Genomic DNA, 17,482 nt, shown 5'->3' on the forward strand with positions numbered 1-17,482 from the left:
CCATTTTACTATTATACCATATGGAACCACGAACTGTAAAAGGATGTACTACGTTTTGTACCAAACTGTAGGTTTTGCCTAATGTCCTAGCCGTAGTAGCGTCTACTTAGATTCATAGATAAGCCTGCTGATGATGCTCACTTTTTCGACTTACATAGACTGTTGTTAAGTACCAAACAAAGAATTAATGACCGGCTTTAGATCTATAAACCCATTCCTAACGAGTTACCAAATAAAATATGTAGAGATACCCTTACCCTATCATTTGATAAAATATTTTTTAGCAGTATGTAAAAATAAAAGGAAACAAAAATGAATGTGGTAATTCTGACAATTAGAAGAATGTTTGGGAGGAGAACAATATACTGCACTCTGCTTCTAAAGCATATATTATCCCCATGTAGACTACCACCGTTTTTTGTGATAGTAAAAGATATTTAGATTACCCAAGGTTAAGTCATGTCACTTTGTTATCTTAACAATAGAGTTAATGACTAATTTATCATAGGAACAAATCTGGAAAAAAAATCATTTAGTCTATGAAGGCAAAGACAAAGACTTAACAACATGTGGATAATAGATTTAACAAATACAGGGTAGTTTAGCTTTCATTACGTGTTATTAAATCATGTACAAGCCGTCGTGAGAGGAAGGAAATGAATGAAAATCCCATTCCGTATATAACAAGGCCTTAAAGGCAGGAATTACTTCAATGCTAGTCTAAATCCAACAAATACTTTTACTTATAACTCCCGTGCAAATCCTCATTCTTACTCTTCATTTTTCAATAGGATACGTACTAGTTATTACTTTATACTTAGATATGCTGTCTTCAAAAGTAAAATAATAAAGATGATAGCTAAGGAATATAAAATCCTACTCAGAAATCCCCTCCCACTTTCTAGGACATATTTTATACACCTGTACTAAAATATAAATGTTTCACATTTCTGTCTTTTGCTCCTACCTACCGAGAAATGAATGTTATGCCATGTCTGTTCAAAAGTTAGTTTTATCTTTTATTCCTCGCCAACACCTTTTGGATGCATATTGATGGGAAGGCCTGCAGTTTCTGTCATCCAAACATCGAGCCCCTCAAAGCCACTGTCAGCCAGCATTGGTACGTCATGATAGAGGACTACATATCTAGCGAGTGCTGACTTCCCTTCCCAAACCTGAAAGCCATCATTGCCATTAAGGGTGGCTATGATCTATTTATAGTCTTAATTTTGTTGCAATTCTATTGTTAATTCATAAATTATATCTTGTTGAAGTTTCAAATTCAAAGTGATCAGACTTTAATGGACCACTCGGTAGATACATACAAAGCACCATATTTTGTTGTTATACCCTATAGATATATTTTGTGTACAAGTTGAGATTTTGTACAAGCTGTTACTTCCGAAGGAAGATTGTACCATTTAAATTCCAAAAAATGAGATTATAAATGAAAAAATTACAGTAAACTTATTTTGCCCTAATGAGGGATCTGAACGTTGATTGGTTGAATTAGAATTGGCTTATGTTCACTCTGAACAATTAGTTAATAATAATTCCATATTTTGGAGAAATTGGACTGCTAACTAATTTTGGGCCTTTTCTTCACGGTTTCTTCTCGGAAGAAGGATTATGTGCTACAATAAAGGGAAAACGTCTTCAAATGAATTTGCAGTGTCTGATTTATCATAATGATTGATTAATTATGTCGTGAACAAGTTGTAATATTATATAATGTAATTATTGAATTTTCTTTTGGATGGTCAATATAGAACTAATGTTATAATTTTTGATGAAAATTACACATTGATTAGTATAATGAGGCATATATTAAAGTTCCCACAGCTATGTTACTCGTAAGTATATTATAAATAATTAACTTCAATTGATAAAATGCAATAATTTCATCAATTAAGAGTTGGTGAATCAAATGATTGAAGTTATATGTGTATAATAGAATACTAGAGTAGGTTTTCCTGGCGTTAATTCAAAAATTAAATTTAATTAAGAATTTTTTGCTTCATATAAAACCAAAAAAATACAGACCGTAAAATTTTTAGAATCATTGTCCCTTATGGATCTTTGCCCCTTTTTCCTATGAGGAGATGGAGTAGGTCTACCCGGGGTTGCCCGGAACAGCAAGAAATTGTAATTAATTTTGAACTCTTTTGCATTTTTTAAAGAAGATTATAATGTTTATAGAAGAAAAAATATTAAAGTTAACTATCGTTACCTCAATATTCATATTATTGTCAAAATATCCTTTGTCTTATTCTTTATAATCTATTTTAAAAACAGTGTGTAAAGACAAACATGCAGGAAAAATAATTTTTTAAATTATATATATTGTTTTTTTATCAAATAGACGAAAGTTTGTAAAAAAATCGTTTTTAGAAAAATGCTATTTAAAGGTTCCAATGGGCTCGAAAACCAAAGTAAAAAGTTTACAGAACCGTTTTTGGAGCCTTAACTAGCTACATTATAATTCCAGGAAAATTTATTCTTTGGTTTGGGTTTAATTCTCGGACAAATACACAGACATACATTTGCATTTAATATATAGATGATACTTTGGTAAATAATAATATACTTTCATAAGTAGAAATTGCAATTTGTACAATCTTTTTAGACAAGTACTATTTTTCATTTTTTCTTTATGAAAAGCACCTAAATTTAGCTGAACATATAAATGCATCAATATAGAAAAAAAAATTATGTGTTCATCGAAAAAAAAAAGTACTAAGTCAATGAAGTTATGTTTCCTAGAAATCAAAGTTTTATTTCCATTACTTTACGCCACTACAGTTTTTTAAAATTTGAAATGCTCTATCTTTCAATATTTAAAAAAAAAAAAAAAAAAAAAAAAAAAAAAAAAAAATAGAATGTACCAACCTTGAAAAATGAAAAAACACAAACTGAATTCATTCTGAACCCTTTTTTATAACAAAAATCCCTTTCAAATTATGATAAAGTTTTGATTCAGCTAATAAATAGCTTTTAATTATGTATTAATGATACTTGCATATCATTGGTTTAGCACAAAATATATCACAAATCAAAAGTTATACATCAAATAGACTAAAACAATGGGTTTCAACCATTGGTAGTTGTGTTAGTATTTTTTAAAATAGAAATAACATTCAAAAGTCAAACTTTCATGACTAAATGTTCTTTAGTTTTTGAGTTATTCTGCTAAGTGTGACTCTATTGTTGTTATTTCCAAATCAATGGGTGAAAAACGGTTTCCTATGTTAATTTAACACTCCTAATTGATGGAATAAAACATTATTCAGGTCAAGCAATACCTTTAAAAGTGTCAAGGGACTCTTCTCCATAAAGCCAATAATAAAAATAAATAAATAATTATAATTATTTTTAAAGCCAATTTTTTGAACAAAGAAAACCCGTTTTTTTCTTCCCCCCCCCAATAAAGGACGAATCAGGATAAAACTAATGTTTTTCCAAACAAATACATAAAAAAAAAAGTTGCCCATAATGGAAAGTAATATTTTTGATTATGTTAAGTTCGAAAACAGTTCCGAAAGTTGTTTCTCGGTTTTTTACTACCGTATATATATAATAAAAAAACCACCTTGTTTTATTGTTAAATATATAGAATGGATGTATAAAGCAACAAAAATAAACAAATACATTATTCGTAATAAAAACCATAGCTACTCCCAATAAATGAATTATATGTGTTTTCGAAATTTGAATATTTTGAGAAAAAATCCGTAAATGAGAATAATTATCATATTGATAATGATTTGTAATAGATAATCAAATATGAGAATATCTGAGAATATCTGGAAAACAACATTTATAGAAAAAGTCGTATTAAATAGTATTAATATGTACTAATAAATATTTAGAATGAACAATTCAACTTTGATCTTTTTCACTGATCAGTAGTAATATCTTTCTTATCAAAGCGTTTCCCCCTTTTTGATCTCTTTTTACTTCAAAAAAAAAAAAAAAAAAATTGTGAATGCAGAGAGCATTTTCCCCTCGATGATGCTTGATTTAATAAAGAAATGATATTATTAATAAATTCAGTATCATTAATGTATATATATTTTTAGAAGGGGGTTTTATTGGTAATATATTTATTATTAAATTTTTTGAAAAGAAAATGTGAAAAATTAATTTTTTACAGAAAATTTTAAGTATTAAATTGTTGGAAAAAAAATTCAAAAATCCTTAGCTTTTCACAAGAAAATCAATTTTTTGGAAACAATTTTCTAAAATTTACAGCTGTCAACAAAAGTAGGAACAAATGTATTTTTTAATGTGAATGATAGGTTGATTACAAAACTATTGATTGGCAATTTTGTAAAAGTCTGAAAAACGTTGATTTTTTCAAGGATTTCTAGCATTATTACACGTGCAGTCATTTGTGTTTAAAGAATTTTACAAACTTCAAATTATGAAAATGAATTTAAAAAATTGTTTTATATTCATTACAAATTCCTAAATTTTACAAATTCAAGAGCTAAATTACAATTAGTTAATGAGGTGGTCATTTATCTGATATAATTTTTCTAAAACATTGTAAAACATATATTTTTAGCGTGTACTATCCTTATGAAACAAAAACAAAGCTTTTTGATGTATAAAACTGTTTTTATGCCTATAGAAAAAGGAGGTTATATTGCCGCACTCTGTGTATATATACATATCATTTTGTTGACATTATTGTATCTTGCAAATTTTCCACAATCAAAGACCTGATAAGAGAGAAAGAAGTAGAAAAATAAAGGGTTGTTCATTTAATCATTTTCAATTATTCAAGAGTAAAATTTATAAAAGAGGTTTTGTTTGGATATTTATTTTAAAATCATCTGAAAATAGTACTTGCCACAATTTTTATTTAATATGTGAGCCCTCCACTCTAATAATTTTCTAAATCCCTTGTAGCCTTTGACTATATAGTCAGACTCGAGCTTCGTTTACTTCTTCTTTATGGAAGCTTCTAGAGACTGAACACTCCTATTAGAAGTAATACATACCCTCTCCTCTAGATGCGGTTCGATAGAGTAGTCCAAGCAAACGGTTTGCATCTGGATAGGAGGGCGGGTACATGTTGAAGTCCCAAAAGTTGTCTCTCAGGAAGGCCTAGGTCTTAGCTCTATCTTGAGTTAAAACAAAATTGTCCCCGAACTTTTCTCCACTCCAAGGTTGCAACTTCTTATCCAGAAGTTCGATGTAAGCAGCATCTGGATTGAGCCGCTCCTTCCTCTCCAGAAAAATGGAAGGGAAGACTTCGCCTTTGCTTACCACTGGATCTTTTTGTGTGCTGGATATTCGGAGGTGGTATAGAGAGCGTTCTGTCTTCTCACAGTGGTATCAATGGTGAAAATTTCTTCCTCAGAAAAGAACAAAACTTTGCCAGATTTTTTTTGGCCTTAAGAAAATATAGAACATTCTTTGCTCTTTCCAACCCTCTCTGCTTGCTCAGTTCAGAGATAAAATGTCTTGCCCTCCTTCGTGATTTTCCAGCAATGCCTTTCTGGATTACGAAATAATAAAATAAGTAACACTATTTAAAATCAACCTTCTAGAATAAAATATAGTTTAAATCTTTTTGACAGTGAAGTAACAGCGTGGTAATAAGGTAAAATACTTAAAATATTGAATGTTTTGACAATATGACAAAATATTTATTCTTTTTTTACAAACTTTTTATCAACTTTTACGTAAAAGGACATTTCTAAGCATCGAATAAAAAGAAAGTATTACAAAAAAAGTTGCAAAAATAGAACCACCAAAATTTTCCCATTGTGTGAGTTTATAGAAGTAACAATAATATTTTAGCATTTGAAGATGAAGTTACGAAAATAATAATAGAACATAAAAAAGACATCCAAAGAAAAATATATTTAATAGAAAAAAATAAGTATTATTAGGTATATTCTTTGTAGACTGATTCGTACAAAATAAAGAAAGCAAATTTAGTCGCATGGATACTCAAGCCAAATTAAAAACTTATCTCCCTTCTTTTCATACACTTCGTTGAATATTTTTTGTTAATTTTTAATTCCTTTTCAAAAGGATGCTACGTTCTGTTTTTTTATTTTTAATTGGTCTCTAACGTAACAAATTGAATAATTAAACGAAATATACTAGGTTTAATTTAGTTCATCCTTATGATAATATTTTGATTTTTGAAATTAGAATCCATATTTATTTCTAATAAAATAATTGTTTTATTTTTGAAAATTAGTGAACATAAAAGATTTTTGAGTTTTAGGATATAAATTGAGAATTTATTTTATTTTAAGTAATTGAACTATTGTTTTATATGTATTGTTAATGGGTGGATACTAAGGTTATTGCCTTTAAAAAAGAAAAAAAAACTTAACAGCTGTATTGCTTGAGTAGGAGCAACATTTCTTTTTTTTTTGATAAATATGGTCTGGTATGTCTTTTCCAAGTTGACCAACATCCAAAATAATAACCAATGGTGGAAATGTTTCTTAAAATTTACATTTTCATTATCCTTGCAACTCTTTACGTTTCCTTCAAAAAGGGGAGGGACAAAAATTCAAATATGGTTGTTGATCAATGACGTCATTCTTCCCAACTAATGAAATATACTGTACCTAATACTAGTGAATATCATGGATATTAGTCCACAGTGTAAAATAACTAAAAAGTTTCCAATTGATAGAAAATGAGAACATCCTTTCCATCTCTTTGGTTGCAATGGTTTCCGTGTAAAATAAAACTTTTTCTATTATTATGTAAAGTAAAGATTAATCAAAAATCGTTGATCCAGCGCAAAAACCTACTAACTAGTAAAGAAAAAGTGGGGTTATTAACTTTTTAGGAATAGATAGAGATTTTCCTAATATTTTTTTTTGTTTGCTAAAAGTCAATATTTTTTCAAAATTTCAGACAAATTGTGATTATTTTACACTGAGCATTAGCTGCAATGGTGTACATTCCATAATAATAGCTTTTAACTAATATAATTATAACAATATACTACTTCAATAGCTAAATGTACTAGTATAAAATACCATTTTTAGTAAACAGTATCAACTCTTAGTTAAATAAAAAAGCTATATATCCTTGTATTATAAAACTTTATTTTTCAATTCAAACCAGTTACCAGAGTTTAGCACTAAATTTAAGATATTTAAACTATCAAAAATATACCATCTGGTAAATGCATTGAATAAATTGGTATTTATAACAGGCATAAGTTATCAAATAACTTATAATTGAGGGACACAATTATGCTAATGAAGATAGCAAAGTTTGATATTTTTGCTTAAATATTGACGATCATATAGTAACATAAATATTTCAATTTAAATATCTCAGTTCAAGGTTTTGTCCGGATTACATGTTTTTGCACTGGGTCAACGAAATATGTGATAAACTATTTTAGGCCCTTTGCTCCTGCAATGAATGGATATAAAAGTATGAATGAATAAGAATAAAGAATAGGGATGTTTTGGGTTCTATAACTAATAAATTTAAAAAATAATTAGTGGTCTATAAGGGAATATGTTTACTGTTAAACTATGTATTAATTTAAGTCGAATACCAATATCATAAAGTTGTTTTTCAGTGTGGAAATAATAATAACTTTTGTAGGATAAAACTAATTTGGTCCTAATTTGATCTGGACAAATATTCGGCTTCCTCCGGTTCAACAAAACTAAATCATTATCTTTATCTTTTTTTATCTCTATTACCTAATTTTTTAATGTCAATTAAGCCATTTCCTCATTCCAAAGTTTTTTTAAAAGCTCATTAATGAAAATACTTTCTTAGTCTCTCCAAAAGTCTCCAGAGTTCGGGTCGGTCCAACTCAGACATGGAAAATTGGGATGAAAATCCAACTTAAGTAATTCGTTCACTAACTTCTAGGAAGATGGCTGAGATATCGGTCTTGTAACACCGATACCCCCCCTCCTCCCAACAACGACGCCTAAAATCCAACTCTGTCGTAACAAAAATTTAATGCAAAATATATTTTTAAAAAAAACAGCAAGCAAAGTTGTAAGACCTCGATGTCTTTATAAATGCAGAATTTAAAATATTGCAGTCTTTTTAATTTGTTTATTTCTAGCAAAGGGCTTAAGAAGCTGGGTTTTATTAATTAATTATTTACTACTTGTTCTTATTATTCTCATAAATTATTACCGAGTACTTTGAAAGAGAGGAGATAAGTAGGAATGTTATTTTATTGCGAACCAATTATTAATGTATACAAAAAACATATATTTTATTGAAAGTATATATATTGTAATAGACGAGTAAATGAAAAAAAAAAAAGAGTCTTATAGAAGTCCTTAAAAAAAATAACTTTTTTTTCGAGAAATATTCTCAATTTTGCTTCATATGTACTTGACGTTATATAAAAAAATATATTTCTATGACAACAGGTAACAACAGACTATGTACATAGTCATTTTTGATCTTTTGGGTACAACACCATTGTAAATTAGACTTATAAAAAATGCCCAAAAAACTCTTATAGATATTGACAATAATATTTATTCTCTTCAAATTTCAGTTCAGTGGACTTGTCATTCTCTTTCTCGGAATTTGGATGGAGTTTCAACTCTATAAATATATTGAATTCTCCAATGACTTTTTCTCACTCGTTCGAATTGTGGTAATGGGACTTGGAATTATCATAATCATTTTAGCAACGCTTGCCTGTTGTTTCACAGCCAAGGGAATTGTTCCTCTTCTCTACATTGTAAGTTTCTATTGCTCATTCCATATATTATTTCATTATCATTCTGTAAGAGATTATTACATATTATAGGAGATATCTTAATTACCACTCCATATGTATGTATAGCTCTAAATAAATAAGTAAAGGGAGTTTAAAGGAAGATAATTCTATAAGTGCTTTTGTCTTCTTCTTCTTCTTCATCATTAGATGATAACAATAGAATAAATAATGTTTTGGCTATACTAGTAAACAAAAAAGATCTTTAATTAAAGTTTTTATTAATCATTCACTTAACGAAAATACAACAAAAAAGCCTTTAATCATGTAATTGAACATAACATTTGAATAATCCCTTATCACCCTATATCAATAAAGGGATGGGTAAAATTCAATGATAATAATCTTTAAATGTATAATATTACAGGCTGTAGTATCACCAATGCACTAATGTATATATACTAATCTTGCACCTCCTTTTAGGTCTTATTTTGAGCGAAGCAGATTCAGAAGATAACATATAATTTTATCAAGACTTTGATGATATAATTTATTCTCAAGTCATTGAAGGTGAGATTGAGGAAGATATAACTAATGATGAAAATACAATAGAACAACCATCTAATGATTTACATCTTCCTAAAATCTGTGATAATGAAGGATTTATTCATGTTGCTGGATATGTGGCCAAATCGTTACATCAAAAATTTCCCACCCTGGCGTGAAATACTTCCAGCATCCAAGTTCCTCCAAGTACATGGCTTAAAAATTGTCAAGAGGGGTGGGGGGCTGCTTCAAACATCAGAATATTTTTGGAAGTTTGCAAAAAAAAAAAAAAAAAAGGAGATGCATTTCATTAAGTTTCATGGAATTTTTTTTTGATATCGAAACATATGTGACGGATCGAATCATCAGCTTAATTATGGAAAAGTATCCTAAGGAAGAATATAAAGTTATAAAAATATTTATTCGCACTCGTACGTTCATTTGTATATTAATATTGTAAACAAATGTAGCATACAAAGAAAAAGAGCAAGTAAAAACTGCTCCTTTCATTTGTTAAAAAATATAGACGGATATTATATAATTTTTTTTTTTGAGGCTCATCATTTAAAAGCAATTCCTTGGAAATTGGGTGGCTAGGTTTTAATTCAATGATGGGTCCAAAAGTATGATTAACTGTTGTTTGATAGTTCCCTTTCGCCATGAGTCTTGGTCCAATATGACGTATTTCAAGTACAATTCCAATTCAAGTAAGACTCGAGTCCGAATCATTTCAGACAAGAAGGCAATTTTATCAAAAACGGTGTCTGTTCTGAGAAGGCTACAGAGATTTCCATCCGGACTGCTTACAACTTCAAGAAGTCCATTAGGGCTGCCAAGATGCCACCCCTTCCCACGGAGCCAAGAAAAAGCAAAACTCCTGCAGAAAAAATATGGCTAACTACTGGCCTATCTCCATTTAGCCCTCATCCAGCCCTTACCACAACCTGCTGTATTTTGCAGTTTGAGGTGTCTTGGAGAAAATTTTTTGTGTCACCTATCATCTAAATTTGGATTCGCTTCGATCTGCCATCATGACAATGTGTTACCCCATGGACACGATCTTCATCCTCAAGAGCGTGAGGAGGCGTGTCGAGGCTGTTATTATATGTGAAGGAAGACATGTAAAATAAAAATTATAGATAGACATAGTATTCTAACATATGACAAATTGGTTTTGAGTTGTCTTTCCGTGTTGCTATAAAAATGACGTTTTTCTTAATTTATTCATGCTACTGCAAGTTTGGGGTTCCTTATCTGTGCATTTTTAGTTGTAACCATTTAACACTAGTACGATGTTCAAACTCTAGCCTTAAAACAATGAAATTTATTTAGTCGGGAAGAAGTTTTGGAGCAATAGTCTCTTCATACAGCGGAATCATTTCTGCACTCTCTGAATTTTAGTTGTTCAAACTCGTACTAAAACATATGATTTTTTTTTTTTGATCTATTACTAAACAAGATAATAATTTTATTGTATGTGTACATGCTAGTAACAACATACTTCAATCATTATTCTGTAGTTGGTCAGAATATTTTTGATACATTGGCGGGGGGGGTCATGTTTGATACGAGCAGTGAGAGAAGGAAAGTGCTATATCATTGTCGTTCAAGTGTGTAGTTACTGCTATTTGTTAAAAAGAACTTTTAAAATAATTTTGTAAGTTAATTTTCTAATTTGTATTCTATTTTTTATTCTATCACATATACAAAATTCCCACAAAAGATCAAAAATTGAAATTATAAATACAGATGAATTACAAACAGAGCCTTCTCAAGTTATTGAAAATAGCATCAAAGATTCCAAGGTTATTAAAAGGATAGGGTAACAATCCCCTTTATAAATTAAAGTATAAAATTTGTCCTGTATAAAAGTCCATTGTTATAACATATCTTGCGATTATTTTCATTATAAGATGAGTCCTCATTGTTCTACAAGCGTACATAATCGTGAGTGTCTTTGTGTCCTTTGTCATTATCTCTGACAAAACTCGTAAATTTCTTTAATGGCATGTTCTTGGGATATCGCTATGACCACCACGCTAAGGAGAGTACATGAGGATGCGTTCCGAAAGTGGAAAATTACGTTTCAAGCTTACTTTTAAGAGAAGTGAATAATTCCATTTAAATCGTGTTTGATTTCAATTCAGCAAGTTCATCTACAACAATTATTAACGAGATTTGTATATCACTTTGTTATCCCGTTGTAAAATTGTGAGATCATCTGCAAATAAAAGAGTCTTATATGATTTATAATTAATTTTTAGGCCTTTCACGAGATGTTTCGAATTGATTCTGCATTAGAAATCGTTTATACAGGTGCGCACGTCTAAAACTGAACATTTCCTTAAATTTTACGCCATGCACAATATTTGTGATTTTATTGAGTTGAAACCGATTTATACTTCGAGGCAAGGGTTTTGACTAGTTATAAACAAAACTATAGCAAAATCGAAATAGCAACAGTGACACAACAGCCGATAATATAAGGAGACGCCGAGTAGCAATTTCGGAACGGGGAAAAACTCCCACTGAAAATGCCAAGGTTCTGAATTGCAGTCGCACCACTGTTTACAGCATGGTAACCAAGGGGACTCCAGAGGCGACCACAAGATCTAAGTCAAGGCCTCGAAGGTCGGACAAAATGGTTGTTGCTGTGAAAAAGTCTGTCGAGGACAAGAGAGGTAAGGTCACCGTCAGCGGCCTCTCCAGGGAGTTCAACGTCAGCAGAAGGACCATGGACCGGATAGTTAAGAAAGATCTTGGCCTTAAGGTCTACAAGAGAACCGCTCGTTAAGCCCTCAAGTCTGTAGACAAGGAAAAATGCCTCGCAAGGTCGAAGATTCTTCTCAACAAGCTTAAGAAAAAGGCCTCACTTACCTGATTATTCGCCGCTTAGCTTCACAGTGTTTGGGTGTTTATAAAGGATGCTGTCGGAAGTCCAATACAAGTCCAAGGACCAGCTGAAGTCTTCCCTCAAGAACGCCTGAGGCAACCTCGAACAGAGCTTCATTGCCAAGTCATGCAGCAAGTTCCGGTACAGGCTTGAGTTGTTAATGGAGAACATAGGTGGCCATATTGAATAGACATGTGTCTAAGACTCTTATCTTTCATGCCAAATAAATTAATTCGTCGACCACTTTAAAAATTACAGAACTATTTAACTATTTTTAAAAATTTCAGAGTGTTCAGTTTTAGACGCGCACACATGTAGAAATCAGAAACAAAGAAGAAGCGAGAGAATTACCTTGTTTGTATCCCCTTTCTATTAAAAATTTTCCATTCGCATTTGGTAAATGATTTTTTGGGAAAGAGACTCTAAGGACACAAGATACCATACATACATATACATTTTTTTTCTTTTTTTGCAAGGATGAATGTAGGAGGAAGACATCTGAAGACTGGTTTATTATGAATTAATGACTAATCGAATCAAAGGTTTTTTCAAAAGCGATTAGCAAGGCAGAAAAATTTGTTCCGTTTGACTTGCCCATTTCGATAGACTTTGAAGGGATATTGGAACGTATTTTACTCGCCGGCCTTTCATAAACGCCTTCTGTGCTGGAGGTATGATCAAATAGAGAGTTAAGTTAATTATTTTGTTAATGCTTCCAGTGAGGATCTTGTACGATATGTGGAGAAGTGTGATAGGTCTATAACTGATGAGGTTGAGAGGATCCTTCTCCATTCTCGAGAATAAGCATAATGATACCAGTATTCATGAACTGAGGCACAACTCCATTAAAAAAACTCATTATAAGAGATTTTGTGAGATTGGGAGTTTGAGTTGCTTAAAAATTGTTTTTGGAATCTCACTCGCCTTTGTTCTTCTACCTGTCACTACATTGTTCTTGTCTTGTCTGCATTGCCTAAAATTTTTTTACATTTGTTACACTTAAACAGAGAAGTAGAACATGAGCGGGCTTCCTGTGCAGTTCGTTCTGGATCATTGCTTCCGTTTCCAGAAGTAAGACGAAGGCCTTTAAATTTTTTTATAGATTTGTTTAGAGCTCTCCAGTTGTTTAATTTTAAATTTTCCTTTAATGTTGCACTCTATCAGTTTGCTACGCATTCTAATAAGGTACATTCTTGTTTTGTATTCTAATATCTTCGACATTGATATCATAGGTGTCTTGAGTGTCTTTTAAGAATCCTCGTTTCTTTAAAACTTGTCTTCTGGCTGCTGCGGCTTCCATTCCTTTCTTCTTCAATACTGATCTAGAAGACGACTCAATTTTTTGTAAAGTCATAGAAGGTGTATAAAGACCTTCTACAAGTTTTTTAATCGTTATATCAATGATATTTTCTCTTTTTCTAACGAGTCAACGCATCCTCGAAGAGATAAACATTCAATTTCCTACTTGACTTATAAGCTCTACTTGAGTAAATGAAAGAGGTATGGAGTGGAGAGTGGTCCAAAATGCATTCCGATATTACTTTGAATTCTGCGAGAGTTAAAGCAATAAATACAAAATGTAGAATTTAATCACGATGACACCCCTTGACAGGCGTAAACCAGGGTTAGAAGCTTTAGGAATGAATTGAATACGAAAACTTGGAAACGTATATTCAATGGATTTTATATTTGTCCGTCTCGTTTCTACTAAAAAATTATGTATGGACTTTTTACGTATTAAAATATTTTTTTTGTCCTTTTTGGATTCACCATAGGGTTGAGGTTGAGGGTAGGATAGAATTGATGATTGCATTTTATTTTTCAGGAGTATTGTTTTCTCTTGATTTTTTTTTCCAAGGAGTTTTCTCGAGGAGATGAGAAGGATCTCTTCACGTTTTTCCTTTTAATTTTATATTTCTCGCCAGGGACTTTTGGTTTCTTCCGTAATTCCATTGCATTCACTATTGATACGATCAACTCACAAAGAGATCAAGTGTTAATTGTATCTCTTCATCCCTCGATTTGTTTCCCCAAGTTGTGGTTCATCTTTAATAACCAAACCCTTTTTTTCTGCATTATTCTTCAAAATATATAGATGTATGCTCTTTTTTTTTTTAAAAGATATAAAAATAATTGATGAAAAAGATATTTGGTGAAAAAATAATAAATAGGCGGGAGAAAATGCTTTTCTTGGCAAGGTATGTGATTATTCTATCATTTTTTCTCCAGTTGATGATATGATATATGTCACTTCTTGTATACTTTTCATCCAAATATATATGTACATACAGATCATGAATAACTGTTATGGCTAATATATTATTTTTTAATGGTTTTGCAACATACATACGAACTAAAGATAATGAAAGCACCTTACATTCAATAAGTTGAACGTCTCTTCGTTATGCATCTACTTAGTTATACACTCATAGGACTTTTTTGATTACTGCCAATTTTTTGTCAAATACAGCAATACAATTCACAATTCTGGGCCACAAGGCTTCCGTGAAATCATCGTCGGTGGATCCTCATAATGAGCAATACTCATTATAAGATTACAAGGGTACGCTTAATAGATTTTTCTTTATGTTGTGAAATTCTTTTGTGGAAACCGGATGTGACCAAATAGTGCATTGAGACATTTAAATCAAGTGACTGTTGGAACCAAGTTTGATTGTGTATTTTAGATTTGACAAAGTTTTCGCTAATGTTCAGAAAAAAAATTAATAAAAAATTGTCTTTTTTTCAGAATGACATCAAATTCTTTAAAGTCATTTTTCTTGGCAAAAAATAAAAAAGAAGTAATATTTAAGGAAAAAACGCAAAACAAAAGAAAACGATTTGATCTCTTAAATACATTTAATGTTTTACTGAAGCACCCAAAAAAATAGTATATATATATATGAGCATCAGTACTAATAAAAATAAACGTTGTTATCTTATCAACATTAATTTAGTTATAAATGTTATATACTACGAAGTATAAAGCTTAATTGTCTTGAACCTTTATTTTCATATTATGACCGTTAAATGGATCATTAATTCTAAGCTTGATTGTGTCTGGTTTATTTTGTAAAATGTATACTTATATTGCAAAAAATCTTATGACTCTTTTATACGAGTACTTTGGTTTATACTTTCTAACCAATAAAGTTCATGGTGTTCATGTGTTGAAAAAATTTCATAGAATTTGACAAAAATAATGTAGTAATTAAAAAAAGTCACTCCATAAAAAACAACTTTACAAATTACAAAAAAATTGACAATTGGATTATTTTATTATCGGCAGTGATGTATAAAATATTTCCCGCTGTTCTGCAAAAAAAAAATATTTAAAAATAAACGCAACATGAACTATTTTTTGGAAGGAGAGAAGCTTAGCTGCAATTACGTTTTGTTGGACAAGGTTGTCCGCAGGCAGTAGCCTTGTTGATTTGTTTTCTTTTTACTAGAAAATGTAATATTTGAAGAAAAAAAAGTAATAGTTTGAAAAAAATTATTGTTTGAAATTTTGATTATGAGTTTTAAGTTTTAAAACTTTTGATAACTTTATACTTTGAAAGGCAAGGACATAAAAAAGTTTATTTCTAAAATTTTTTTTTTTGTGAATGAGTGTATTTAAAAAAAAAATTTATCTTTCTTTTTTTCTCAAAAAATTAACTTTTTTGTGAATAGCTATGGATTTTTGAATTTTTTTCCCAAGAAACTACTTATTAAATTTAACTTTTTGTAAATAGCTACAGATTTATGATACTTTTTATCAAAAAATTTAATACTTGACATTTTTTTCTAAATTGATTTTTTAAAACCGTGAATTTTATAATTTTATCTTGAATATGTTAATATTTGAAATTATATTCAAAAAATTTAGTTGTTAGTGAATAGCTTTGGATTTTAGATATTTTTTTTGAAAAAAATTATTGTTTGAAATTTTGATTATGAGTTTTAAGTTTTAAAACTTTTGATAACTTTATACTTTGAAAGGCAAGGATGCCTCACTTTTTGAGAGTGAGTTCGTCAAAATTAATTCTCTGAAAGGATTGGACGTAGACTTGGATTGAATACAGTGGATGACGTCCTTGAAACTTAATAAACTCATCTACTAGTGAAAATGCCGAAAAAATCCTTCAAAAATACAACTTTAAATCAAGAATGAACCGAGGAGATCCATATAACATTTCTAATTCGAGAATGAGGAGCTACAAAAAGAAGATTTTACGTATAAGTTTATGGAAGCAACAAAGAAGCAAGACAGAGTTATTCACTACATAAAGTCCGTCTGAGAATCATATTCTTAGTTATATAGTAGTGTCGGGGGTTTCCTTTACAGGGAAAGTCTTTAGAGACTCACATTCTATTTGTGCAGAATGCAACACTCACACAAAAAAAATCCGAACCCTTTTTACGATAGTTTAGGAATTTTGATTAATATCATGGAATACTTCTGGAACGGGATAAGGTAGAGGATTAGAAGGAGCCCCTCTCTACACGACCTCCTATATGTACAGTTTTGAGGAACCAGTGAAATACTTTGTGTGGCCTCTAGAGTAATTATTCGACTGCAAACATGGATCTTCATGGCACGATATAATAATGTTTACCCTTCCACTTAAATTAGAAAAGGGCAGCTCTTAGCAAGTTAGAATTATATAACAACAGGCAATTTTATCTGTATGAACTTCAACTATTACTCTGTGATATCGTTTCCTTGTTTTTCTTTTTCTGTTTCTGTTTGTCATTTTTTTCTTTTCCTTTTTTTCCCAAGGGTATTTTTTGTTTCTTATATTATCAGGTTTGCCTCTGTTGTGTTTGTGTGTCTGTCCCTGTATTTCTTATTTGTGTTTATATTTTATCATCTATTTGATGAGCTCTATGAGAATATTTTTATCCATTAACTTACAAATTATATATTTTTTTTTTAAATCTGTTCTATCTGTTCTTCCTGACTAGAAAAACCCGTTCTCGCTTTTAAGGACATGTTTTTATACACCTCTGACTGGAGTGCCAATTAAATTTGAAATATCTTTTATAATTTTGTAAGTACAAAAAAGTTTTTGGAATGACTTTGTTTTCTTTTAGGCGGATTCTAAAAGTTTTCCACCTGAACAAGACAAAAATCTTGTTAAATATTAAAAAAATACAACTTTTTGAACTTGTGGCTGAATATCTTGAGCTTGATTTTGTATTTAAAAGATAGTTATATTGGGATTTAGATAATAAACGTCATCATTGGCCTGAAAAGTTTCCAACATGTAAACGGTGTTATAAGATTATTTTTGTCTGAAAGTCGTTTTCAAAAAAATATCGTTGTCAAAAAATATCATTTTATGGGTAACGGTAAGTGTCAATTA

At 30.4% G+C, this 17,482-nt stretch overlaps 1 protein-coding gene across 2 annotated transcripts in view; it reads left to right on the forward strand.

Moving 5' to 3' along the window:
- The window catches only part of LOC121115646 (tetraspanin-6), a 143,290-nt gene that overhangs the window by 106,355 nt on the left and 19,453 nt on the right, over positions 1 to 17,482 (forward strand). Inside the window, exon 2 of one of the 2 annotated variants that reach the window (XM_040709736.2) lies at positions 8,528 to 8,716. In XM_040709736.2, the coding sequence (XP_040565670.2) occupies positions 8,528 to 8,716 (189 nt within the window). Of the gene's footprint in view, positions 1 to 8,459; positions 8,717 to 17,482 lie in introns of both variants that reach the window. The other variant, XM_071887733.1, reaches the window with a different exon arrangement.

This window comes from Lepeophtheirus salmonis, chromosome 4 (assembly GCF_016086655.4).
Source record: "Lepeophtheirus salmonis chromosome 4, UVic_Lsal_1.4, whole genome shotgun sequence".
Lineage (NCBI taxonomy): Eukaryota > Metazoa > Arthropoda > Copepoda > Siphonostomatoida > Caligidae > Lepeophtheirus > Lepeophtheirus salmonis.